Source organism: Lynx rufus, unplaced genomic scaffold (assembly GCF_022079265.1).
Source record: "Lynx rufus isolate CCGP_SWC_20201006 ecotype Redwood Valley unplaced genomic scaffold, mLynRuf1.p SCAF_7, whole genome shotgun sequence".
Lineage (NCBI taxonomy): Eukaryota > Metazoa > Chordata > Mammalia > Carnivora > Felidae > Lynx > Lynx rufus.
The window spans coordinates 104427436-104454166 of NW_025814889.1; the positions used below are offsets into that span (position 1 = coordinate 104427436).

Here is a 26731-nt window from a genome sequence, read left to right on the forward strand (position 1 = left end):
AGAGGATGAAATGTTAGGGCACAAGGGTGTGGAATGAGGATAATGTTCCAGAAGAAAGGAACAGCAACGACAAAGGAGAGAACATGGAACATTCAAAGAACTGGAAGTCATGTTTAATGGGATATAGAATAAGGTAGGTGAGAAAGTTGAGGCAGATGGGACATTGTAGACCATATGAAGTATTTTGTTCTTTATCTTAAAAGCAACTGAAGGGGTTGAAAAAGGGTGACCTCACATAAGCAAACTGGGTTTTAAAAAGTCAGTTGGGGAACCTGTATATCATGAAGAAACCAGGCAGAAACTATTATTGTCATCTAGATGAAAACTTATTATAATGCCCAATAGGGTGATGATAGTAGAGAACTGGATAGATTTGAATCATATTAGGAAGCCAACAGATTTAGCTAGAGCCAGAAAAACAAAAACATTGTTCAAAATAGTAAAATACTGTTCATTTGTTGAAAAAAAAAACAAGTTAAGAATAGTTTCTCAATGTTCAAAAGAATATAAATCCACTTGACACAGCTGGGTTCTTCACTGAGGTTAGTTAAGTCAATGATAAAAAAAAGAAACTATGACCCTTCCACACAGTCAGGCTGATCTAGTACCCTCGCCTGGAATCAGGCTGAAATCTTAGCCTTGCCACTGCCTGGACCATCGACCCCCACAAAGTGAGTGAGCGTCAGGCCTTCATAAAAATGAGTAAGCACTATCTGAGTGTGCTGCACATTGAGAAAAATGTGCTTCCTGCGGGAGTGGGCGGAGAGCATGGGGGTTAAAAATACCACCTTCTACTCATAAAACTAAATCAGAAGACAATAAATATCAAGGAAGAAAAAACAGATAGTAAGAAGGTGGAGGAAAGAAAAATACGAAGACAGATCATCAAGTGAGGAGAGTGATCTAGAAATTAACAATGAAGGTATGATTGAACCAGATACTGATGCCCCTCAAGAAATGGGAGATGAAAATGTGGAGATAACCCAGGAAATGATGGATCAGGCAAATGATAAAAAAGTGGCTGCCACTGATGCCCTAAATGATGGTGAACTACGGAAAACCACTGACTTGTTCACACATGCCATTAAGCTGAATCCTCGCTTGGCCATTCTGTATGCCACGAGAGCCAGGGTCTTCATCAAATTATAGAAGCCAAATACTGCCATTTGAGACTGTGACAGACCTATTGAAATAAATCCTGACTCAGCTCAGCCTTACAAGTGTAAAGGAAAAGGACACAGACTTCTGGGCCATTGGGAAGAAGCAGCACATGATCTTGGTCTTGCTTGTAAATTGGATTATGATGAAGATGCTAGTGCAATGTTGAAAGAAGTTCAACTGAGGGCCCAGAAAATTGCTAAACATTGGAGAAAGTATGAGCAAAAATGTGAAGAGTGAAACATCAAAGAAAGAATGGAAAGGGCTAAGAAGGTTTGGGAAGAGCACGAGAGAGCTCAGAGGGAGGAAGAAGCCAGAGGACAATCAGGAGCTCAGTATGGCTCTTTTCCAGGTGGCTTTCCTGGGGGAATGTGTGGTAATTTTCTTGGAGGCATGCCTGGAATGGCAGGGGGAATGCTTGGAATGGCAGGAATGCCTGGGCTCAATGAAATTCTTAGTGACCCAGAGGTTCTCGCAGCCATGCAGGATCCAAAAGTTATGGTGGCCTTCCAGGATATGGCCCAGAACTCAGCAAATAGGTCAAAATATCAGAGCAGCACAAAAGTAATGAATCTCATCAGTAAATTGTCAGCCAAATTTGGAGGTCAAGCATAACGCCCTTCTGACAAATAAAGCCCTTGCTGAAGGAAAAGCAACTTAGATCACCTATTGGATGTCGCAGTAACACAAACCAGTGTACCTGTGACCTCCTCGTGGAGAAAGCTGGAGTGCTGTGAAGATAATCCCCACCCCTCTGCCCCACATGCAACTGAAACATTTTATAGTGGTTTTCCATTAGGGTATTCATTCAGATAATGTTCAGATAATGTTTTCCTACTAAGAACTACAAACTGTAAGCATTTTTTAAACCTTAAAAATATTTAAAACATATTCAAAGGGTGTGTTAATCCTTACATTTTTCTTTACTAAAAAAAAAAGAGAGAGACTATGATCATCATTGGGACTCAAGAAAGTATATATTGTTAAAGTTGAAATTATCCAAAAAAAGAGAGATTATCTTAGTGACAATATTTCTCAATGTTTGAATTGTTAACTTATACAACTTAATTCCATAATTAATCTACTCTTTGGAAGCCATCTAATTATCAGTGTGGTGACAGTGCGTTTTTTTTTTTTCATATCTAGTATACAATAATTCAGTCATAGTTAGTTTCACTCTGATGTCTATACACTTTTAAGGAGCTGGCTGCACATTAATTGCATGCTATTTAGTACCTTTACTGTAGTGTTAAATGTACCTTCAAAATGTACCTTATTACCACAAAATATCATTTAAATAGATTTTAATTTAAAAGGCGACTTAAAATTCATCAGAGAATATTTTATCTTTACCTTATGCTTTTATATTGCCCTAAAATCATTAGTTTACTTATGTTTCATATATGTTCCTTATAAAGATCGTCCTAATTTTACACAGGACATGTATAGATATCCTAAGAATCTTGTGAAAATGCACATTCTGATTCAGTGTAGTGTGAGGTCTCAGAGTCTGCAGCTCCCAAGTGATGCCAGTGCTTCTGATCTAATCATGATATTTTTAGGATCAAGGTCTTCTAATCCCTTAAAACCATCAGTGATAATTGAACTCACCTGATTTCTTTGTTGATGGCATCCAACTGTTCTTGAAGCATCATGGCTAGAGTCTGGGCATCAGAATGACCACTTGGTGAGAGAAGATCCATTGAGCTAAAAATAGTTTCTCGGTCATCATCATCAATATCAGACATTTCAGTGTCACTTTCAAAAGGGTGGCTGCTTAGCACTCCAATTTGCTGAGTTCTATTCCACTCATGATCCCCAAGAGATTTCACCTGAATGGTAAATGAGTAATTATTGTACATATCTTATTGCTCATTATCAAAGCACTAGTCTGAAAAAATCAACTTGCACACACTCTTTTGTAGCTTACTTAGGAAAAGCGGAACTGATTATTAAAATTTTAACGTATTGTTTTAATAAAATATTTCTTTGACATCTTAAGTAATGGCACGTACTAATTGTCAGCATAAATATCAAGATTTTAATAGGAATAATTATGATAAACTTACACATGATTTCTGGTTCAATGTGAGGTATCAATTACTTTAAAGCATCTATGTTTGAAACATTTTCCTTCTTTCTAAATATAACACCTCTATTCACTTGTACTGATGCATTTCCATCTCTTATACTAATTAGTCTTACTTACACTTTCTTGTTACAGGCTGACTACAAATATTGCCACACAAATTATATAATAATTCTCTCCCCAACATTCATTTACATAGGTTCTAACAACATATTATTAAAAAAATATTAATTTCATCTCTACTGTTCTGATCACTCAAATGCTTCATTTATTTTTTTTTAAGCCCAAGGCACACTAATTTACATGGCTATGTTTTTTTTTATTTGATATAATAAATCCCTCACGTGAATGAAAAAATAATTTTGTAAATAATCTGAAACACCCAATGTGGGGCTCCAACTCATGATCCCAAGATCAAGAGTCGCATGCTTTATTGACTGAGCCAGCCAGGTGCCCCAGTGAAAATCTTGAGTAAGCAACAGACCAGCATTTTTCAAGCTGTGATCTGAAGGTAGGAGATGAAGGAAAGTAAGAAAGAATTTTTTGCATTTAAAAAAATGTTTTTCATTTTTGTGATGATGTAAAATGATTTTTTTGGCGGGGGGGGGGGGGGGGGCGGAGGGGGACCACATGATTTTGCCCTGAGTATTTATTTAAGATTGATGACCTGAATTAGTATTTGTATCACAAATTGGTTTGGTACAAGTGGCACTAGTTTATTTGGCATATGAAAAGAACCAAGATGGATTTGATTTAGTCTTCCTCTGTTCACTTCTTTATTCATTCATTTAACAGATATTGAATGCCTACTATGAGGGATTAAATTATGCATGACATGGGTACCAATTAAAAACCATGGGCATCCAAGAACCTGTGTACAAATAAGGACAAGTAGGTTATGTAGTATTTGACACATAAAAGTGGTTGGGGAGAAAAAGCTATACTTAGGGCACAAAGGAACTATATCACTTCAGTATAAAATGCAATGATAAACTTACAATATACATAGCTTGCAAGTTAACTGACTGAATGAAAGACAGCCCTGCAATTTATCAGGAGAAGTTCTCCATAAACACTTGCAATAGTGTGTGTACATTTTTCTTGAAGTTTTATTAAAATAGTAATTCTACTTAAAATATTTAATTAATTTTAATTGACAATATGAATGCCAATGCATAAGTGCCCAAGCAAACCAAAAGTCCATTTGTGTGGCAATACAGCATACTGGATAAAAGCATGGAATTTGAAACAAATAGAGGTTCAAGTTTGGATCCTCTCACTTTGCTGGCTGTGTAATTAATGTTGAGCACTTAAAATTTCTGAGCTTCAATCTTTTTATGTCTGCAGTTGACATAAAAATAGTACCAAATTCATAAGGTTATGTGGATACACACACGGGAAGTGTATAGTTCAACTTCTGGCACATAGTGGTCGTTTCACATTAGTTATAGTTTAAAAAAATATGTCATGCTTGAAACTAAAAATGCTAGCATTTTAAATTCTCTCAGTATTAAAATTCTATCCAAAATGGAACAGTATATTTACTGAGAATCATCAAAGACTTGAAGTAAAAAAAATTAACCTTTGGCTCATCTCGTCGTACACCCATGCGGCCTCTCCTGGGTCTTCTTATTACTTTAGTTGTTCTGTAATCAGTCTGGCTGTCCACTAGGGATCCAACAGAATACCGCAACTCAGCTGAGGTGTCTAGATGAGTTCTGGAAAAGGGAAAAATATGACATATGCTCAATCTCAAAAGTTAAACTTTCCAGCAAATCACTATGAACTGCTCAATTTTCAATTAAGAATAAAGTATTAAAAAAAAGGAATAAAACATAAATTCTCAAGAAAAAAGAAAAAAAAAATCACAGAAGAAAACTGGTGAATTGTCATGACTCTTTGGGGTCTCTTCTGAGGCTTAGGTCAGAAATTGGTTTCAGGTCCATTCTTGAAGGTCAAGTGACCTTGTCTGTTTAAACAGAATATAAAACATCTGTCTGTTAATTATCATTTTCAAACGTGGTAGTAAAATAAAACAGTTAAGATTGACAACCAAGACCCACTGGCTTAAATTCTGGCAAATAGGATAAACAAAACTAAATAGAATTGTAGTTGAATTATTTAGTGTACATACCAATATATGTTATTTATTGCTGTGTCTGTTTTAAATATTTCCCACTAATCTAACAGTAAAATGTGTAAACTTTTGGGGTCCCAGAATTCTCTCTCAAGGTGTTCTATTTTTCAATTTAGGAAATTAACAAAATACTTAAAATTAAATGGACCCAAGGTTAATAATCTTATTTTTTAAATATAATGGGACCTACCACCAGGACAATTTTTCAGCTTTTGATAAGACATTGTTTCAAAAATATAAAGAAAAATCTTTTGATAAGCACATTTGATTCTGAAATATGGTTAGAGATGAAATAGTTGCAAAATTCCGGTTGAAAAATATCATCACACTGGTTTTCAATAAACCCTGTAATCAAAGTGTAATAAATATTTTGCTACACATGTTATTTATATATAGATTTATAGCAGGTTCAGTTTTTTGCTATAATAATGATGATAATAGTGACAGCATGCTGTCCTATAAAATGATCCATCATCAGTAGGAAATATGTTTAACACTGTATTTTCTCTTGAACTTGGGGCTCCTACTGATCTACTGTGCTCTGTTAGTTCCTTTTGTGAAAAAAAAAGAAAACCCTAGCATTTCCAAACTATTGGCAAGATCAGAAAAGGTTACGTGAGGTCTAGATTTTTGCAACAATAGAAGACACTGACCTAACTAATGCAAATCCCTGTTTTGTCAAGCAGAAATTTAAAGCAAATGAACTAAGGAATCATCCTCCAAGTGGAGGGCAGCTATTGTTTTTATAGCAGTGAACTTGAAACTCAATCAAGGAAACTGGTTTTATTATGGAATAGCCACATATAAAAACTAACGAACCAGGTCCCATTCATAAATAGGACCTCTCTCAGGACCTATTTATAACAGGGTATATGTTTCATGAAGACAAAGGTCAGATTTTAGTTACCATTGTATGCGAAAGGAGGCATTCCTAGCATATAATAAACACTTCATAAATGTCTGGTAAGCTCATAAATGAATGAAATTAATCATAATACAGTCTAAACTGTCTACCTTAGAACATTCTAGGTATCTTGTCTGTCACTGTTTGGGTAACGTCTCTTTGGTCATTGGAGGGGCGATTCTAAAATTATAACTCATCTTCCTAGGAGTATTGTTTTCTTGTTGTCTTATCTCTCAACTCCAGGTCATTTATAAAAATGTGAACCAAAACACAGATCTGCTACTATTGATGCCCTGCTTAAAACCCTTCGATGGCCTTACAAGGTCCTCTACAATCTGGAACCCTGCTTTCTAGCTTCACTTCTAGTTACTATCTGCCTTCTCTCTCTCCATCCAGCTGTACTGACTTTCTTTCAATTTCTTGAGTAACTCACACTTTCCTTTGATCCTGAGCCTTCGAACATGATGTTCTTTCTGCTAGAAATAGTCTCTTCCCACACTTATGTGGTTGACATTTTTAAAGTCAGCTTAAAACTCCCATTGTCTTATACTATTGTAGCCCCTTGTATTCCCTTTATTGTAATAGTCCTCAGAGTATCCCTGTGTTTCCCATTTGAAACAGGTATTATTCATTCATCTGTAAGATCAGTGAAGTTCCTATGCATTTTCTGTTTTCTTATTGCTGTTTAAATTGTGCATTCAGAAGCATGTTTGTTCAATAAGTAATTGCCATTCAACACATATTGTTATCCTATAACATATTATAAATTCCATCAGTTTGTCTAATCAGTAATTCCTATAATACTTTGTACTTTTTGATTTACTGTTTACAAAACCCCCTTTGCTCACTAGTCTCATTTTATCTACAAAGTAAGCTTGTGAGATAATCATAAAAATATTATTTTATATATAATTCATGTAAAATACACATAAAATTTGAACTTCTTAAGGTAAATGGGTTTTCCAAAATGAAACAGCTAATAATTGTATGTATTAGACCTAGAAATGCCAATCTTCTTATTCTTGGTCTAGTTTTGTTTCTACTACAATCTCGTATATCAAAGAAGAATTGTTCTGTATGTAGTTCCCAAGCTTTCAGAATGATCCTTCATGGTGGATAAATGTCATATTATTAGGCTGTCCATGATGACTCAGTGTAGTGATGAACTTTTAGAACTTTTAGATAACACTTCTACAACTCTCTATTTTTTAAGGATATTATATACATATATGTATGTGTGTGTATATATATATATATTTAATTTCAGTAATGTACAGTGTTTTATTAGTTTCAGGTGTAAAATACAGTGATTCCACAGTTCTATACATTACTCAGTACTCATCATGATAAGTGTATTCTTAATCCCCTTCACCTATTTTACCCTTCTCCCTACCGAGCTTCCCTCTCTTGTAACCACTCGTTTGTTCTCTATATTTAAGAGTCTCTCTCTTTCTCTCTCTCTCTTTTTATACAACTCTGAGATCAAATTTCTGAGACCAAAGGTCAAAAAGCCAACAAAATGACCATTTGGTTCTGTTAAAAAACTACTAAATTTGTTGACTGGATGATGGTCATTCTTTGTATTTATTCTGTTGCTATTTTATCAGCTCTTTTTCTCCTTCATCAATACCATCATCATCACCCTACCTTGTGAACATATATCACTGAATTAATAATTTCAGTTCAGATACATAAATCATAATAAAGCATTTAGAAAAATAAACACAATTTTCTAAATTAAAGACCTACATGTTTAAAAGTTCTTTGGATTTTTTTTTTTTTTTGCCTGCAGAACTGTGTTATATTAAACTGAAGGTAAAAATACTCAAAATACTGAACTTTATTTTTACTAATACTTACATTCAAGAGAATATAAGCACCTTTAGGATTTTTTAACTTGGATTTTTGATCTGAATATCTCAAAAATGCTTTATTACACATATTCATTTGTTCAATGATATCTATCGAGAGTATACTATATACCAGGTTTGGTTTGTTTCTTTGTTTTAGGTACTGAGATTACAGTAACCAAAACAAACATAAATTCCAGCGCCCATGGAATGAACATTCTTAGAATAACTATAAGACCAAGAAAAATGAACTTCTCAAAGTCTGTGGTGGTCAAATGTTTCAAATAATTGATACGATTGTGTTGTCTAATAAATAAATGATCAAATGAGTAAATCCTTGTAGGGCTTCTCATTAACTTTAAATAAAAGGCCCTAAGCACAAAAGAAAATTACATGTGAATTATCAAGATCAATGTATTTATCTAAAGAGTAAATAATTATGTCATTGCTTCTTTTTTTCAAGATGAGGCACTGGGTCAAAGCAGATGAGTATGGCTAAATTTACTTGTTTTCAAAACATGTATAATTTCTCCTTCACTTTGTATTTGCAATTAATTTAACAAGATAGGTGGATGCTAAGTGACCATAATCAATGATACTTCTTCAGTAACATTATACATTGAAAGCATTTCTGCATGTAGAGAAAAGAGGTGTTGCCTCTTCCCGGAATGAGAAGTAATCTCCTCACATACAGTTCTATTCCTTCATTTAAGACTCTTTTTACGTTATTTATAGCTGTGTAATTAAATGCAGAATACAAATGTAATATCCAAAATTTTTATTGCATATTTGCAGAACAGACTACTAAGGTAGAGAATTATTTTTGAATATAGAAATAGTAAATCAGTAAGGAGTAAGGAGTGAACATAGGGTAATGCCTGCTGGGCAGTAAGAGGCCTGTTTTATTTTATTTGAGGTAATACGGGACCATAAAAAAAATCATATTGATTTTTGGCAAACTATAAATAAGATTTTAATTTAATGTTACCTTGATATTGTGGGTTCAATTAAAGAGCCAGTTCTCATTTTCAATTGGTCAAGTTCAGATCTCAGCTTTTCAATTTCTTCTGCTAATCTTTCCTAAAAATCAAAGATGTTTGACTCAGAAGATATGCATATGCCAAGAATACCAACATTCAATTATGATAAACCAAGCTATCAATCTTAGTGGTTTTTTAAAAATGGAAAACTGATGGATATATTTTTATTACAGGTCATTAGACATGACAGCAAAATATGCCTCATTTTCCCCTTGTAATGAAAATGTGAAAAGCACAAATCAATAGAAAGTTATCTAAACATTAGTGCCTTGAAGATGTTTTATAGAGTAGTACTTTAGATTGTTGAGACAAAAATAAACACAGAATAACATGCTATGCTTAAAACTTCACCATCAATGAACTGAACTCAATATATGAATGGTCATATTTCCTAGTACAACTAATATCAATTCTTTTGATCTTTATTTCTTGGCAATCACTTTCATGGTCATCAGTTAGTTCATTTCTGATGAAAAGATGTGTCAAAAACTCCTAAAGTTTGTTTTGCCATTAGTTAGTTTGGGTTAAAAATAAAAAATACAAATTTTACTTCCCTAAAAAAAATTATCTACATTGTCTTGCATTCATTAATCCTAAATTTTTGCAAACATATAGGAATACTAAGATCATGACTAGCTATGTATACATCACTTCAAAATGCAAAGTCATAATCATAGCAGATTAAAAAAATAAAGAAAAGGACTTTGATTATTCTAGAAGGGTTGTAATACACATGATGAAGGAGAAAGAAAAATGGATTAAAAAGATGAGGAAAAGTGGGCAACTGGGTGGCTCAGTCAGTTAAGCATCCAATTTCAGCTCAGGTCATGATCTCACGACTCGTGAGTTGAAGCCTCACATTGGGCTCTGTCCTGATAGCTCAGAGCCTGAAGCCTACTTTGGATTCTGTGTCTCTGTCTCTCACTCTCTGCCTCTCCCTCACTTGCGTTCTCTCTCTCTCAAAATAAAGATTAAACAAAAAAAAGATGAGGAAAAGAGTCATTACGTGATATAAGTTAAAACTGTGAGCTTGATATTGGTAGAATTATTTGTACACCTGAAAATTTTCTCAGATTGTCATTACCAGTTTCTGTCCATAAATCTTCAATGTAAGGGTCACCTAATAGTCCTTAATTAAATGCATATGTAAGGATTTACTTTGTTTTCATGATTATAACATTTTATAATGTTGTGAAAGTTTAAATATGTCCTTCTAGATTTCCTCTTACTGTTTTTTTCCCGTCCCAGCAGCCAATGCTTGACATTTTACTTGACTCATACTTCGTTTCTCACCATACTTTGTTGTTAATGTGGCTTTCCCAATATTTCTCTTATCTGCCCTTTTTATTCTTACTAACATCATCCTACTCGACACCTTTTTAAGTTTTTTCCTGAATTACTTCACCAGCTTCCACAGAGGCGGTGCTCCCTTCAATCTCTTCCCTACACAGTTCTCTTTTAGATGTATCATTTAAAAAAACACATATGATCAAATAAATTATTTGCCTAAAATGTTAAATGATTTCTTATTGCATTCATTAATCCCTTTGTTTGTTATTTCCACATACACACATAGGGCACCTCTATTGTGCTATGCCCTAAGATAAAGTAGTAAGATAAAAAATTCCCTGCCCTCCTATAATTTATAATCTAGTAAACAAGACAATAAACAGAGTCTATAGGATGTTGGTAGGAAAAAGAAAATAAGAGAAGCATGGAAGATCTCTCCAATAAAGTGCTATTTGAGCAAAAACCTAAAGAAAGGAAGGCAGTTAAAAAAAAATAGGGATGTCTTAGGAAAAGGTTTAGCAGATACAAATGCTCCCTAGTGAGAAGGAATATATTTGTTGAAGGAGAGGGCAAGGAGGTCATTGTGGCTGGGTTGGACAGTAAAGAGAAAGACAGATAGGGAATAGACTTAGAAATGTTTTGGTTGCAGGGCTTGGGAAGGGTAGTCCTAAAAGGCCTTGTCAACCATTTTTAAGTCTTTGGTTTTTACTCTGAGTGAGGTAGAAAATGACTGGAGGATTTTTGAGCAAAATGGTGACATGATCACTCCTGATGAATGAGACTGGGAGGGAGGGAAGAAAGATAATTATTACTGTCTTTCCAAAAACATAGGCAAGAAAATTGTGGCTTGGACAATAGCAGTGTTAGAAAGAGACTGGATGGATTTGGGTTATATCTTGAAGACAGAACTAACTGAATTTGCTATTGGACTGAATGTGGAGTGTGAGATAAAGGGGTCAAGAATAACTCCAAGGTTAACCTGGCTAAGAGGAGAAGTTGTAATTTACTGAGAGGACTACTGCTGGCGGTGGTTGAGGTTGGTGGTGCTGGTTTTGGGGGTGGGGGGATTGAACCTGTGAACATTTGAGTTGCCCAAGTGTCCAAATAGAGATATTGAGTTGGCTCTTAAATACATGAACTCTCTCAGGAGAGAGGACCCAGTCGGTGATCTAAATTTGGAGGTGCTCAATTTATAGATGGTTTTAAATCCATGAGATCAGAAGAGCCTCAACTCAATGAGTGAACATGAGAAGAAATTCAAAACCAGTCCTAGGAATTTCAAATTTTAGAGATCAAGATGATGAGAAACAAGAAGAGGTTGAGTACACAGGAGATTTGGCTAATGAATGACAGTCAGTTATAGAGAACTGAGTGGAAATTTCAGAAGTTATAGGAGATGTGGTTAGATTAGGAAATATGTTTAGCTGTGTGGGATGATATTCAGAAATGAGGTATGACCTGGGATTTGCTTCCTCTAGTTACTGGCGTGAACAAGGGTGCAAAGCATGGAGTGATTAGTACTGTTAGTTGCTTAGGCAGATTGTTGAAGCTACAAGGTTTGGGTAGGTGGTGGGGGAGTGGGTTCTGGGGATCTTGCCAGGAGCACACAGAGCTTTGGAAAACATAACATTGCATAATAGGATCAAGTCCAAAATCCACAATCTGGGCACAACCTAGTTCTTTAAACACATACCAGTCACAGCAAACTTCTGGTAAATCAGCAAATCAACCATCTTTGTTTTCTCTGTGCTCTCACATAGGCTCTGTCCTCTGCCCTACCCTTGCCTATTTGGCAAGATCTTTTGTGCCTTCAAGAGCCTGATGAAATGGCATCTCCACTCTGTAGACTTTTTTTAAAACTACTTCAGAAAGAATTAGATGCTATCTTCTAGGGACCATATTGTATTGCCACAGAGAGATCTATCTTTCAGATCATATATACGCTGACTGTGGGGCCACACAGTTTTAAATTAACATCATAATATGTAGAATTTAGTGGGGCTAAATGTACAGTTTTCCTTTTTTTTAAATCTTTCTTCTCTCATTTTTTCCAATACTTTCCATATGCCATACTGTTCCCAGATATTCCCTCCTCTCCCTCTGTCTCTTCTGTCCCTTGCTTCTTCTCTCTCTCTCTTCTCTTTTGTTCCACACACATTTGTAGGTCACTTTTTAAGTCAATAATTTTATATTACATTATTTTCCTGTGCTAAACAAAATGAAATCAGACAAAATTGCTAACAAAAATTTATAGGTGGGGCACCTGGGTGGCTCAGTCAGTTAAGTGTCTGACTCTTGATTTTGGCTCAAGTCATGATCTCATAGTTGTTGGGAACGAGCCCTCCATCCGGCTCTGTACTGATGGCATGGAGCCTGCTTGGGATTCTCTCTGTCCTCTCTCTGCCCCGCCCCTGCTCTCATGCTCTCTCTCTTTCAAAATAACTAATAGACTTAAAAAATATATAGGCTAATGAAGAAGGAGAAGATATATTAGCAATTACAGCTTTTAACATTTCATAATTTGGTCCTTAACTGCCTCTTATATAATATGTCCTATAACAGGAATAACTGATTCCAGCCAAACTGTTATGCTATTATTTTTTTTAAAAATTAAGAAAATTTTATTTTAGAGAGAGAGAGAGAGCAGGGGGAGGGGCACAGGGAGAGAAAGAGAATCTGAAGCAGGTCCTGCTCCCAATGCAGGGCTTGATCCCATAACTCTGGGGTCATGACCTGAACAGAAATCAAGTCGGATGCTTAACTGACTGAGCTACCCACGTGCCCCAGGTTATGCCCATCATTATTTAAGAAATGAAACTCCCTACCACTCCTGCCTCACACAAAGCACTGGCAATCATGCCACATGCACTGTATTTGAAAGGCTTGTAACATATTTCTTCCCTTTCCATAGAGCTTTGTCAAGTGACACCTCCCTGAAGCCTTATTTATAGCAGCACTATATGGTAGTCTCTCCTACCTGTAGCTCTTACTACGTATTTCACTCCTTCGACACTTGGCATCTGTTCCTCTGCAACTTGCTGCTTTGTCAAAGGTGTGTTCTCTCTCAATTACATTTTTCAGCTACTTTGGAACCAGGATCATGTATGCAAACATAATTCAGCACAATCATTGTGCATGATATTTAATACATGTCTGCTTAAATGATATCTCAAACTAAATACAAATTAGTTTACTCCACTTGTGTAAAGCACAAAAAGTCAAAAGCATTTTTTTTTTTTTTTAGAAATAAGACAGTGATTATCATTTAGGATAAGAGTAGTAATTGTATTTGAACAAGAAAGGGGGCTACAAGACTTGATTTTCAGTGTGTTTGGTTTGTAAAAATTTATCAAGCTCTCTAGATATGTACACTTTTCTGGACGTATAATACAAAAGTTAAATTGTTTTAAAAAGGTAGCATCCTAAATTTATTTCTTATCAAATTTATTTTACAGTAACACATTTGTCAGTCTAAAATAGAAAAATGGGTAAAGTGTAAGTTTCCATTATACCTTGTCATGTAAAGATTCTTCCAGATTCTTTCTGAAAGTTTCTGATTCTTGAATTAAAACATTCTAAAGAAAAGAAAGAAAAATAATTAACTAAAGAGAAAATAATTGAATATGGAGATTAATGTTTTATTGCTCAAGAATCTTCTTTGATTCCTTCTCTTTGATTCCTTCCTTGGTGCATCTATTTCTTGGTTTCCATGGAAACCACATTTAAATAGAATCCTTAAACATAATACCTTAACATTTAGAAAAATACATAATTTAAATGGGAAATGTTATTTTGTAACACTTGGACTGGCAAATGGAATAAATATTATCTTCTAAGCTATATTTTCTTCTTCTCAGTGTTTTAAAATTTGAAATAATTAGGTTACTTTTAAAATGAGAAAATGTGAGTAATAAACTCAATATTAGCCAAAGGTATTACAGATAAAGGATTCAGATGAACTCATTTTTATCATCTGAGGAAAAAAATAAATGATCAGATCCTATTTCTGGAAAGCTTAATTTCTGGCCGCCTATTTCAAATACAGAATAAATAATTTCCAATAAAGGTTAAATCATTAGAGAAATATAAGTGAAATTTTAGCTATTTACAAAACTGTTACATCTCATGACATGTAGAAATAAGCTGCATCATAGAAATTATTTTTTAAATTTTGTCATGAAGTGATTACTATCATAAAAGCTTTATGTTTTTTTACATTACCACAAAGCATGATTTTTAAAAATGTATTTTTTCAAATTTAATTTTAGTAAAACTAAACTAAGAGTGTAGTGATTGGTAAAGTGGCCATGCATTTGGAGTTGAATGGGAAGAAGGCATGCCTTATCACTTTGTAATGAAAGTTAGCCAGTCTACTTTAACAATTTCAGGGGAGTATTTTTTTCTATTTTGGTTTATTGTCTGGATCAGGGGAAAATGTCTAGCTTAAGTAGTGACTGGCATTCATTCTCAATTTCCAAAATGATTTGTCCACCTGGGTTTTAGCCCCTACCTTTGTATCTGCTCTGAAATCAGCAACCAGCTCATGTAACTCGTGCTGGTGTGGTAGTTGCCAACTATCAACAAGACACATAGCATTGTGAATGACATTGCACACTGTAAAGAGGCAATTTTTGGAAATGATGCAGCTGAAATTATTGCGTTCCTAAACTGTAGTAGGATTAGTTCTATTGGTAATATAAATTCAGTTACTCATTTTGGCTTTTAGACAAGCAGTAGATTTAGTTACTCGAAACACGTGAATAGTTCAATGCAAGACATCCCCAAAATAATCGATTTTTGTCTCATTGCTCTTTTTTTGCACACCAGGTGAAGAATAACTAAGTATTTTCACCACAAAATACATTTTAATACATTTATCTATATGATCATGAGAATATGCAAGATTTACATACCATGCAGCACTTTTACTCATTTAAAAATTTATCTTACACATTTTTACAGAAACTACTCGTTCACTTCTAAGACTATGTCATATATACTTAAGGAAAATAAATGGATCATCCGACCAATACAATAATTACAGCAGGGTATAAAACAACCATGCTCTTAAGAACATTGATAAATATTCATGTGATTCTACTCTTCTGTCATTTTACCTTCTCCTCTAGGGCAGCCATTCTTTCCTTTAAATGTAGTTGTAAGCGTTCATTAGATTCAGTCAGAAGTCTGTCCACCGTATCAGATAATCTTTTGTTGTGCTCCTCATTCATTTTCTCTCTTTGCCTAGCCTTATATTCAAGAAAAAATAAATAAACTTGACATAACAATCATTTAAAAAGCACTGGGTTTGTTTTTATATTTTTCTAGTTTAAAATTGGATTCCATTTTATGTCTGGTGTGATTAAATTGGCAGAACCTTTTCTTTTTTCCTTTAAAATGCACAGAGCATATTCATAAGATTTTAAATATAACCTATCATCAAGAAAGACATTCATTTCTCACATGCCCATGGACTGATGATTGAGGGGAGTGTTTCTTAATATACATACTCTTTGAAGTTCTTGATTTTTCTCTTCAAGTTGACCTTCTAAATGTCTCATGCGTTCTTCAATGTTTCCATGTCTCTCTTCAGCCTGTTAAGAAATATGAAATATGTACCTGACATGTAAGATTTGATTAACACTTTACCTCTAAATAAATTGAAATAAAATGTAAAGCAAGCTACTACCAACCGCAAATGTAATTTTCAAAAAATAAACTTTTTTTAAACAGGCAGCTGAACAGCATTGCTTGAAATGTGTCAGCTACAAAGGCCTGTTACATCCAAGCATCAGCAAAACATTGGACTTATTTATGAGCAATGAAATCAGCCAAATGTAACATGCAGACTGTGCATGGTTTGAACACAAACCTGCCATTGTCCAATCTTAAGCTCCTGAAGCACTGAACTGCACAGATGGTTGATTATCAATAAATAAAAATAACATAATTTTTATAAATGAAAAGAAAAACTTAGATGGATTCTATTTAGCAATAGAAAGTAAAGTCCAGTAGGACTACCTTCCTACGTATGGAGATCATTTCTTGTAGTTTAGCTTCCATAACATATTGATAATCATCAGATGAGGTAGAAGAGGTTGGATCAGACTAACAAGTCAAGGAAAAGGAGAGGGACAAAATTGAAAAATCAGAACTAAAGACACTGACACTGAACAGAACATAGCACAGAATGCTTAAAAGAAAAATGTGACAGCAAATTTAATACTTTAATAGACAGAATTTTACATGGAAAGAACTACACTGATATCTGGTGAACACGATGCAGTCAATGGTTATAAATGAAAAACAATGATACGCCCAAATAAAAAGCTACCAACCTAAGGTATGGAAGGTTAGTGACGGCTGGCAATGAAAGACTACTACAGAATGAATTAAAGCAACTCTGAAAGAGTCATGTAATAGTTGGAAAAATGGGAAACCAAACACTAGAATATGTCTCTGATAGATTGTTAAATGTTTTGTATTTTGGTTTGTTTATCATATTACTAAAAAATAATGCAAACTGTGTGTCTCAGCGTTGAAGTGTATGCTAGGACAACGACCCAGGTGAAATAAATTTGGAAAAAAATTTATTACAAACCTAACACTGTAGACATCAAGACAAACTAAGCCACAGGATTAATTATTATGGGTATTCTCCAATTCCAGGGTTGAGTTTCCTCAGCAACAGTGACGAGCTGACAAACTGACTTCTGGTCTCTGAATACAAGTGTGTAGTACCTGGTCTAGTACCCTGGCACCTATTCTCAGATGTAGTCTTAATTTGACATTGTAAATGAAAGCGATTAGAAGTCCTCAAATTATCAAGGTGACAATATATTGTGAGGACAAGAATATTTATTTACAAAGTCTCCTGAATGACACTAGGAACCACTCAGAAACTGTTTCTACATTGATTTGTTGCCATGGAAACAAAATAGTGCCCTAAAGTGAACAGGCAGCATGGTGCCTTTGTCAGCTAATATTTGCCCAGTGCCAGGATTCGTTACATGTCTTGGAGGTGATTGTCAGGTTATCACAGACACAGAGTGTTAACACATGTGACATTGCTGATAGCTGAATTGTATTAGTATGTTATGCACAGATTACATGTAAAGTTAAATCAACATTTTGATCATAATTACAAGTATATATAACATCAAAATTGTTCTATGTTAGATCTATAAGATTTAACTCCAGAGCATATTCCATTACATTCTCTAAGTTTATTCTAAAACAGTGAAACTTACTTTATGCAAATATAGGACTATATATAAATATGTCATGCAGTACCTGAAAAGAAATAGTAGCCTATTCATGTATTGGCTCACACACATATATACTATTTTATGCAACAAATTCCAACTAATCTATAAAATAAACATTTAACATTTAACTGGTGTACTTATATAGATTACAACTCAATATTTACATTTGTAAGATTGTCCTTTTGAGATTCTTGTTTCATAAATGGGGAAAATAATGAAGAAATAACAAATAACCAATTTCTCTCCCCAAATTTCCAAGCAGAAGAAACACAGAAAGCTACCATAGTTCCCAAATGTCACAAAATGGTTTTCTAATATCACTTAAAACCTAGAATTCAAATAGGAATATAGTAAATGGGTCAAAATGTTGTTGAAATGATATCATCTAAACTCATTTAGATATCTGTAATCTCTCAAAAGTACATTTTAACATGCAGTTGGTGGTGTAAAAATTAATCAGGTGACTGATTCAAGGTAGTCAAAGCATGAACATTTCAATTTCCAAAGCTGTCTCTTTAAAAACACAAGCCCAGTAGGTCTTCCCAAAGGTCCTTAAAACTTCTACCTCTTTCCATCTTAACTATTGAAAACATACTAAACATTGTAAAAATTCACTTAAAGATTGAGCAAGAATTCTGTCAAGTTTAAATTACTTTGTTATTGTTGATATGTTTTACTGGTACTAAAAATGAATGAAATACCTTATGGAATTCAATACGAATTATGTCCTTGCTGAGGGAATATGCACTTTAATTAAAGAAGTAAACATAATAAATCATAAAATTGGGATCCCAAAGTCTTTATTGGTTCATTTTGTGTATACTTGCCATAGCCAATGTTAACATTTATCTGTAACCACTCCTCAATATTTCTGACTTTCTAAAGCCTTCAATGAGCTTTCCTTACCTATCTATACACACACACACACACACACACACACACACACACACACACACACACATCTTATCAACCACAGAATAGATTCAGACATCATTTCTAAACAAAAACTGGGATCAATTTCAATAGTATTGATTTATGTTCATCTTAGCCTTGTGAAGACTGTAGTTTAAGTAATTAGTGTAAATACAAAAGTCACACAAAAACAATCTATTTTTTGTACTCCTTGATGGGATACAGGGCTTATCTTCGTTTCACTCTTTAATATGACATAGGAAAATTTCAAATGAGCTACAGTTTAGAGGAAATTATAGGCAGAAATGGCTTTGAGAAAAACATGAGTAGAGTTTGAAATGGGGAAGAAATAAAAGTCAGATGGGGTGGGGCAAAGAGAAGAAAACAATAGGTAGCAGATAATAAAAGCAGAAAAAAATATATAGGCCAAATAAAATGCCTGAAACATTATTTAGAATGCCATTCATAATATAGGAGAGGGAAGCCTAGGTTTAAGCTAAGCAGAAATCTTTTTACTTTAGTATCAAAAATAGTAAGAAGTAGAAAAAGATTATGATGATCAATAACAGTGAGATACTGAAAATATGGAAGTGATAAAAATATATAAGTAAAACTGGTTCTAGAGATAGTCCCTAAAAGTGTCTGAACAGAGGAGAAGAAAAAGTACAAGATCATTGTAGCCATAAAACTTGGGAAAACAAATGAAAGAGCATCTTCAAAAGTTATAAAAATGTTACAAGCATAGGGAGTGTGCTGAGGATAAAACCTCTTCTCTAGACAAGTGTATATTAAATATGGCAATAATCTAGAAACTCTGTAGTTGAAATAATGATGTTGATATAAAGTCAGCCTGAAGAGAAAGCAGTAAAAAAGAGAAACACAGTGAACTCTAGCATTTTTAACACTTCTTAAGAAAGATGAAACTCTACTGAAAAAGGAGGAAATCAAAAGGATTCAGATGAAGTGAAATTTTAGCAATATATTATTAGTTAGATGTAAACTGAAGAAATTATTTTGGGTACATGAATGAAAGTATGTATCAAAAACAAGTAAGAGCCCCAGAGAAAAAATGAGGGGAAAAAAGATAAGACACCTATTTCAAGTTATTTTTTTATATTCTAAATTAAGGATGCTTAGGGATATATACTTTGAAGCCTCGTAAGTCAAGTATTATATTTTAAAGTATGTTTTGTCCTCAGTCCATCAGAAGTTAATTAGGAGCAATTATTTGGTGAATTTTAAATTGTATTATTTTGGAAGAGATTCCAGACTTTCTCGTATTTTACTCAGGATAGTATTGATGATTATTTTACACTAAAGTTTTACAAAATTATTTTTATTATTTAGTCACTCACTTAAAGCTCCAGAAAATAGTTCAGTTCAATAACTCTATATAAGTTCATGTTCTTCAAATGAAGAGCCTTAGTGTGTGTGTGTGTGTATATACGTGCACACACACACACACACATCCTTATCAATATTTGATTAATTTTAAATGTGTTTGCAAGAAAAAATAGAATATTACCACTATATTTGCACATTTTTATATAACTTAGAGATTATTTCTCAAATCAAATGATAAATTTATCTTTATTTGAGAAAGCACACATTTCTAAAATTGCCAGAAGGGTTTATGGTATGTCTATGACTATAGAAGGATCCAGATTGTGACATTATCCTAATCACACTAATGTTTTATTCAGCTGGTTATTCCAATACTCTGTAGACAAGCAATTATTCCAAAACTTTCCAACCCTGCTCTACTTTGCAAATATTTGTCTTTTCACTACCTGACTAATTATCTTGTTTTAACCAATAGGCATCAGTCTACTTTTCCTCTTTAATTATTTACTTTTTTGGGAAAGCAAATGTGTGTGCCTACTTTTGTATTGCTGTATTGACTGTTTTGGATAGTCCTAATGCCAGAATTTGTAACCTGTAGTTCATATATCTGTCTTACCCATTTATTAGGTGCATGGAAAATGTAGCACTGAGCAATGATTGCATGAATATCTAAAATGTTTGTACATTTTTGAACTGATATTAAAAGTAAAACATGCCTTTAGTGAGCAAAGTTGAAGTTTTGTTGTACATATACACTTTGAAGCACTGTCCTTTCCATTTCACTGTGAATGATAAGTCATTTTTAACATTATAATGGTTGCAAAATTTACAATATGTGTATAATTGTAGAATTTGACAGCCATAACATAGCAGATAATTTTGAATATTCCTCAGATTATTATTGAATTTAATTGGTTCAGAAGAAACTGTAACTATTAAAACCACTTTCTATTTAGTAACTTTAGAATTTAGATTTTTGCAAATCTAACTTCCAACTGCTAACAAATGTTTTCATATATAGTCAGAAAGGAACCGCTTATGATATTTCCTACATTTTTAATACCAAACAACTTCTGTTAAGGCTATTAAGTTATTGCAACTTATCTATATACATATTAAATTTCATCATTATTTGTTTATATTCAGTGATTATTCTAATGTTCAAATATTATCATGGAAAATCAACCATCAGGATACAAAATTTTGTTTTTGCTAACGTTTACACAGGCAAAGGTATCATCACATTCATATGTAAATCATTCATGTCAGCATAAATAAGATCTATAATATGAAAAACTCATCTAAGCAACAAACCAGTATAATAAAGACGAAATAAACTTAAATTTCATGAAACCTAAAGACAATCTATAGATTCCATTTGGATCACTACTCCTTTCTATGAGTGTATCTAGACTGACTAATTGTTTTATGGCAATACCTTTGTCAGAGCTGCAATTCTCTGAGCCAGTTCAGCCTCTACTTCAGGTAAGGTCTCAGCTTTCCTCATAGTCTGCTGCAACTTTTGCTCAGCCAGCTCAAGACGCTCTTGTAACTGCCTGTTCTTCTCTTCCATCTGAAACAGGGATGGAAAAAGAGACACTTAAAGAGTCCCAGTAAGGATAACTAACACCAGACACTAGGGTTTCTGTCATTATTCTAGATTTAAAATCAACCACACTTACTGTGCAAAGAGATGACTGTACTCATGTTTTTATATGTTACTTACTCACATTCCTTAATAAAATTCAGCACATTAAAAAAATAGAAAAACTCTTACCAATGGCAACAAAAAGAAATAAAAGTTACTAGTGAATGTAAATGTGGACATGTGCAGTATAACTCAACGCTAAGGTTTCAGACGTACCATGAGAGCATATTATTGAAAATTATAGTATTAACTGGAGTGAGAGATGAAATGTAGCACAATGACTAAAAGCCCAAGCTCTAGAGATAGGGTTAACAGAACTTTTTTCTCTGAAGGGCCAGATAATAAATATTTCAGATTTTGTGTATCATTTAGTCTCTGTTCCAACTATTCAGTTCTACTGTTGTAGCACAAAAACAGTCATAGAAAATGATTAAATAAATGAGTATGGCTATGTTTCAATAAAACTTTATTTATAAAACAGCTATAGTTTTGGCACATGGGCCATAGTTTGTCCAAATATGGAGCTCTGGAGCCAAATAGACTCTGCTCTGGAGCCACACAGACTTGAGCTTCCATTAAGAACTGGCATTTTCCAGATGTGTGACATTGGTAAAGTTTTTATGTCTCTGAACCTTGATGCCTCGGTATAATAATTGTGCTTACTTCACAGGTGGTGGTTAGATTTAAGTGAGGTAATTGTTAACTGCTTAGCAGTGTCTGATTCATGTCTAGACCCAAAGTAAATATTAGTAATTATTTTTATTATTATTAAGACATATTTGTGAATTACATGCTAGAAATCACATCTGTTGAGTCAGTTCCATTCTAAATTTTAGAGAACAGTTGAATGCCAAGAAATACTGTATTTTATTTACTCCGTATTTTGTTAGAATGGTGAGAGCACACGTGGATGAGAACAAAACCAAGATAAGATACTCAACCTGCCGTAGGATGGCCTCTTTATTTGCTAACTCATTTTCTAATTTATCATTCATGTCATGTATGGAGGTAGATTCTCTCTGAGCACTGAGGTAACGTTTCTCAAGGGTTGTGATTCTTTCTTCCATATCTTCCTTCTGTGCCATGGCCTACAATTAAAATAATAAATTAATTAAAATCAGATTTTCACATAGTTTACTGTATTGTCTTGTTATTTAAATAAAATAGTAAGATACAAAGGCTACCGTTTTCTTGAAGCAATATTCATTCCTTTCTTTTTATGGAAAGCATGCCAAATTTCATGTGAATTTTCCCAATTTACCTGTCAGAATTCTTTTTACATCTTGGGTTAACAAAAAGTTCCTCTCTCTGAGAATGGAATGGAGTACAAGAAACTGCCTACTGTAGAACTGGCATTAGAAAAGAAGTGGCAGATAAATTAGCTCATTATACAGTAGAGATAAGTACAATTATGGGTACAGTTGTAAACCATAAAATCAGTAAAATGGTGGCTACCATTCCAAACTGCAAATCAATCTTCAAATAAGGATAACCAATATCACCAGTATCCTCATCTACATATATAAGTAAGAGTAACCCAGTGTTTAAAAAAGGAGGCCAGGGGTGCCTCTGTGGCTCAGTAGGTTGAGTGTATGACTTCAGCTCAGGTCATGATCTCAAGGTTAGTGAGTCTGAGCCCGCATCAGGCTTGCTGCTGTCAGCACAGAGCCCGCTTTGGATCCTCTATCCCCTCCTCCTCTGCTCCTCCCCCACTCACGCTCTCTTTCTCAAAAATGAATAAACATTTGTAAAAAAAGGAGGCCCCAGAAAAGTAAATTAGAGTCATATTCACAAATGAATTGACCAATTGACTTGGGAACTTAACCATTTTCCTTGTTACATATATTCCAATTAAAAAAAGATTTTTTTAATGTTTTTATTTATTTTTGAGAGAGAGACAGAGCACAAGGGGGGAGGGGCAGAGAGAGAGGGAGACACAGAATCAGAAGCAGGCTCCAGGCTCTGAGCTGTCAGCACAGAGCCCGATGCGAGGCTTGAACTCATGAATCGTGAGATCTTGACCTGAGCTGAAGTTGGGTGTGTAACTGACTGAGCCACCCAGGTGCCCCAAGAATTTAGAAAACTCAAAGAATACACAACTCTATGGAAAAATCAGCTATCAGTGTGAATGTAATAACCATGGCATTAATATTATTCTCAACTATAATTTTTAAACCACCTAATTCATAGATAATATGGAGATGATTTTATCTTCCTAACAGCTTACATGAACATTTACTAGTAGGTGGATAACCTACTTTTTAAAAAAAGATATTAAGAAAAGTCAGCTGCAGAAGCAAGCCTCATGGGCCTGTGGCGGTTTCCTTTGATAATGTGGGGAGCTCCTTTGCGTAAGGAGCCTAAAATTGAGTTGGTAGTGGTGGTTTCCATATGTTGCTATCCAAATTCCTTTGGTCAATGTTCCTAAGCAGCCCTTCTGGTCCTCTCCTTCAGGATCTGGAGCCAGTCCTGCCACATGCACAGAGCAGATACATTTTCTTCCATTTTTTTCCAAAAGAAATAGAAGTCCTTAAATGAATAGTCCTTCATTTCCCGATTTTCCCTCATCACCACCTGGAAATAACCACATGCACGAATCTTTAACTTCGAGCTTTTACTTTAACAACAGGTGTTCGCCTTCTCTCAAAGTTTTAATCATTATCTGTGCTCTAGTTTTTATGCCTTTTCTGCTTTAGGGACCTTGATCACTTTTCTGTCCTGGATGTTCAAGATGATAGCAGAAGTAAATCCCACAACTACAGCTAAAACAATGGAGCAGGCCTTGTACAGCTTGTACAGATGACATGTGGAGGGAAGAGGAAAAAAGAATGATTTAAAGAAAATAAAAAATAAGAATGATAAATTATCTGCTTGATCACTGACCATAACTGAATTGAAATTATGCAATTTTACTACTCTGCTGGAGCGGCTGCGAAGATACACCACCGTTTTAAAAACAAGCAAGGAAATAAATGTAACAAGTAATTAATAAAATCCTGGAAAAACAAAAAGCTGTACAACAAAAGGAAATGCTATCAGAGGAAATTACTACTTGGATCAGTTGTGGAAATGATCTACACAGCCATAATAATGGTGACACTAAATGTGATTTGGGGGTAATTGTAGTGGAAGGATGGGTGGGAGAGAAAAGTAGAGAATAAAAAAGCTAAAATCCTCTGGGTGCCTGGGTGACTCACTGGGTTAAGCATCAGACTCTTGATTTTGGCTCAGGTCATGATCTCAAGGTTTGTGAGTTTGAGCCCCGCATTGGGCTCTGTGCTGACAGTGTGGAGCCTTCTGAGATTCTCCCTCTTTCTCTGCCCCTCCCCCACTTGCACACTCTCTGTCTCTCTCAAAATAAATAAGTAAACTTAAAAGAACTAAAATCCTCATATAATAGCAAGGCATCAATTAAATAAGAGAGAAAATAGCACAACTAACAGTGAAAGGATTGAAATTAAGAATCTCAGGCAAGTGAGATGGAAAGTAGGTGGGCACTCTGTGTGTGTATGTGTGTATGTGTGTGTGTGTGTGTGTGTGCGTGCGCATGTATTTAGATGTGTACCCTCTTGACATTATTTGTCTTTGAAAAATTATGTATTGTTAAACTGTATACTGTTAATTTCATTTTCATATAGAACTCTGGGAATATTGTGTCAATTTTGTAACCAAAAAAGAGAATTCTGAATCTAGTCTACATATATAACTTCTTATAAAATTATAATAGCGATAAACTCAGTTAAAGACATATACATGTTTCTTGACAACATGAGCATTGGAGTAACACTTACTAGCTCCAAATCCCAGTTTTTGCTACTTATTAACTCAGTTATCATGGGTGAATGCTGATTACCTTTTCTATAACTCATCCTCTTTTCTTTTCTTTTTTGGTTTCTCTGCTTGCTTGTCTATTTTGTTTTCTGTTTTAGGTTGGGATACTAGTATCTACCATATAACATTGTTGCGATACAGTATTTTAAGTGCCTTGTGTAGTCTTATGCATAATACACACTCCATAAATAATAGCTTTTTGATTATTACTTACTATTGTGCCTATAATTAGCTGATCTGACTCTATGGCATACATTGCATGCAGAAGTCACTGTACAGACTTTGGTACTGCATTTTTGATTCAGTGATTCATGTGGGAGATTCAATTTTTAACTGCAAGCTGTGTTGCCAAAAATAAATTTTGAATTTACAAGTTGGAGAAATATCTTTTCCCTGTGTGTCACTTAGAAATTCTAAAATGGGAAGCTTTTTCTAGTCTCTAAAAACTGTTCCCTAAAGAAAGAGGAAAACAGTATAAAGATTCAATTATCTCTTGACCTATGGTTTGTTTACAAAATAGACTTTATTATAGCAAATAAATATAACTCTATAGTAACTCAGACATAGTAAACTAAAAAATAAAACTCCATGTTTCAGATAATGGAAAAGGCAAAACTGGTATGTATTCATTTAATTACTTAGGCATTTTTGAAGAACTCTTAATAGGAAGTTAGAAAGATAAGCTGGTTTTATTCACAAAACAATATAGAATTTAAATTCTAATTCTTTGTTGGGGTGGTTCAGTCGGTTGAGCATCCGACTATGGCTCAGGTCATGATCTTATGGTACGTGAGTTCGAGCCCTGCATCAGGCTCTGTGCTGACAGCTCAGAGACTGGAGCCTGCTTCAGATTCTGTGTCTCCCTCTCTCTGTGCCCCTCCCCCACTCACACTCTGTCCCTCTCTCTCTCAAAAATAAATAAACATTTAAAGAAAAATTCTAATTCTTTGCACATCAAAATTTGCATAATATTTGCATATTTGCATAATATTTAATAAAGTATTATTCAATACTCCATTAGTAGCTTTTTTTAAGTTTATTTATTTATTTATTTGAGAGAGAGAGAGAGAGAGAGAGAGAGAGAGAGAGAGAGAGACAAAGCGCAAATGACAGAGAGGCAGAGAGAGGGAGAGAGAAACCCAAGCAGGCTCTGCACTGTCAGTGCAGAACCAATTAGGGGTTCAAACTCATGAACCATGAGATCATGACCTGAGCCGAAACCAACAGTCATACATGTAACTGACTGAGTCACCTAGGCAC

At 34.4% G+C, this 26731-nt stretch overlaps 1 protein-coding gene and 1 pseudogene across 5 annotated transcripts in view; one reads left to right on the plus strand and one right to left on the minus strand.

The window, feature by feature from the left end:
• The window catches only part of PPFIA2 (PTPRF interacting protein alpha 2), a 473921-nt gene that overhangs the window by 88275 nt on the left and 358915 nt on the right, over positions 1 to 26731 (minus strand). For all 5 annotated transcript variants that reach the window (XM_047065813.1, XM_047065810.1, XM_047065809.1 and 2 more), the window contains 8 exons: positions 22582 to 22728; positions 21431 to 21565; positions 15979 to 16062; positions 15586 to 15717; positions 13981 to 14043; positions 9127 to 9218; positions 4830 to 4965; positions 2770 to 2990 (listed from right to left, as the gene is read on the minus strand). In XM_047065813.1, the coding sequence (XP_046921769.1) occupies positions 2770 to 2990; positions 4830 to 4965; positions 9127 to 9218; positions 13981 to 14043; positions 15586 to 15717; positions 15979 to 16062; positions 21431 to 21565; positions 22582 to 22728 (1010 nt within the window). The remainder of the gene's footprint in view (positions 1 to 2769; positions 2991 to 4829; positions 4966 to 9126; positions 9219 to 13980; positions 14044 to 15585; positions 15718 to 15978; positions 16063 to 21430; positions 21566 to 22581; positions 22729 to 26731) is intronic.
• LOC124501189 (hsc70-interacting protein-like) lies at positions 84 to 1773 on the plus strand (annotated as a pseudogene).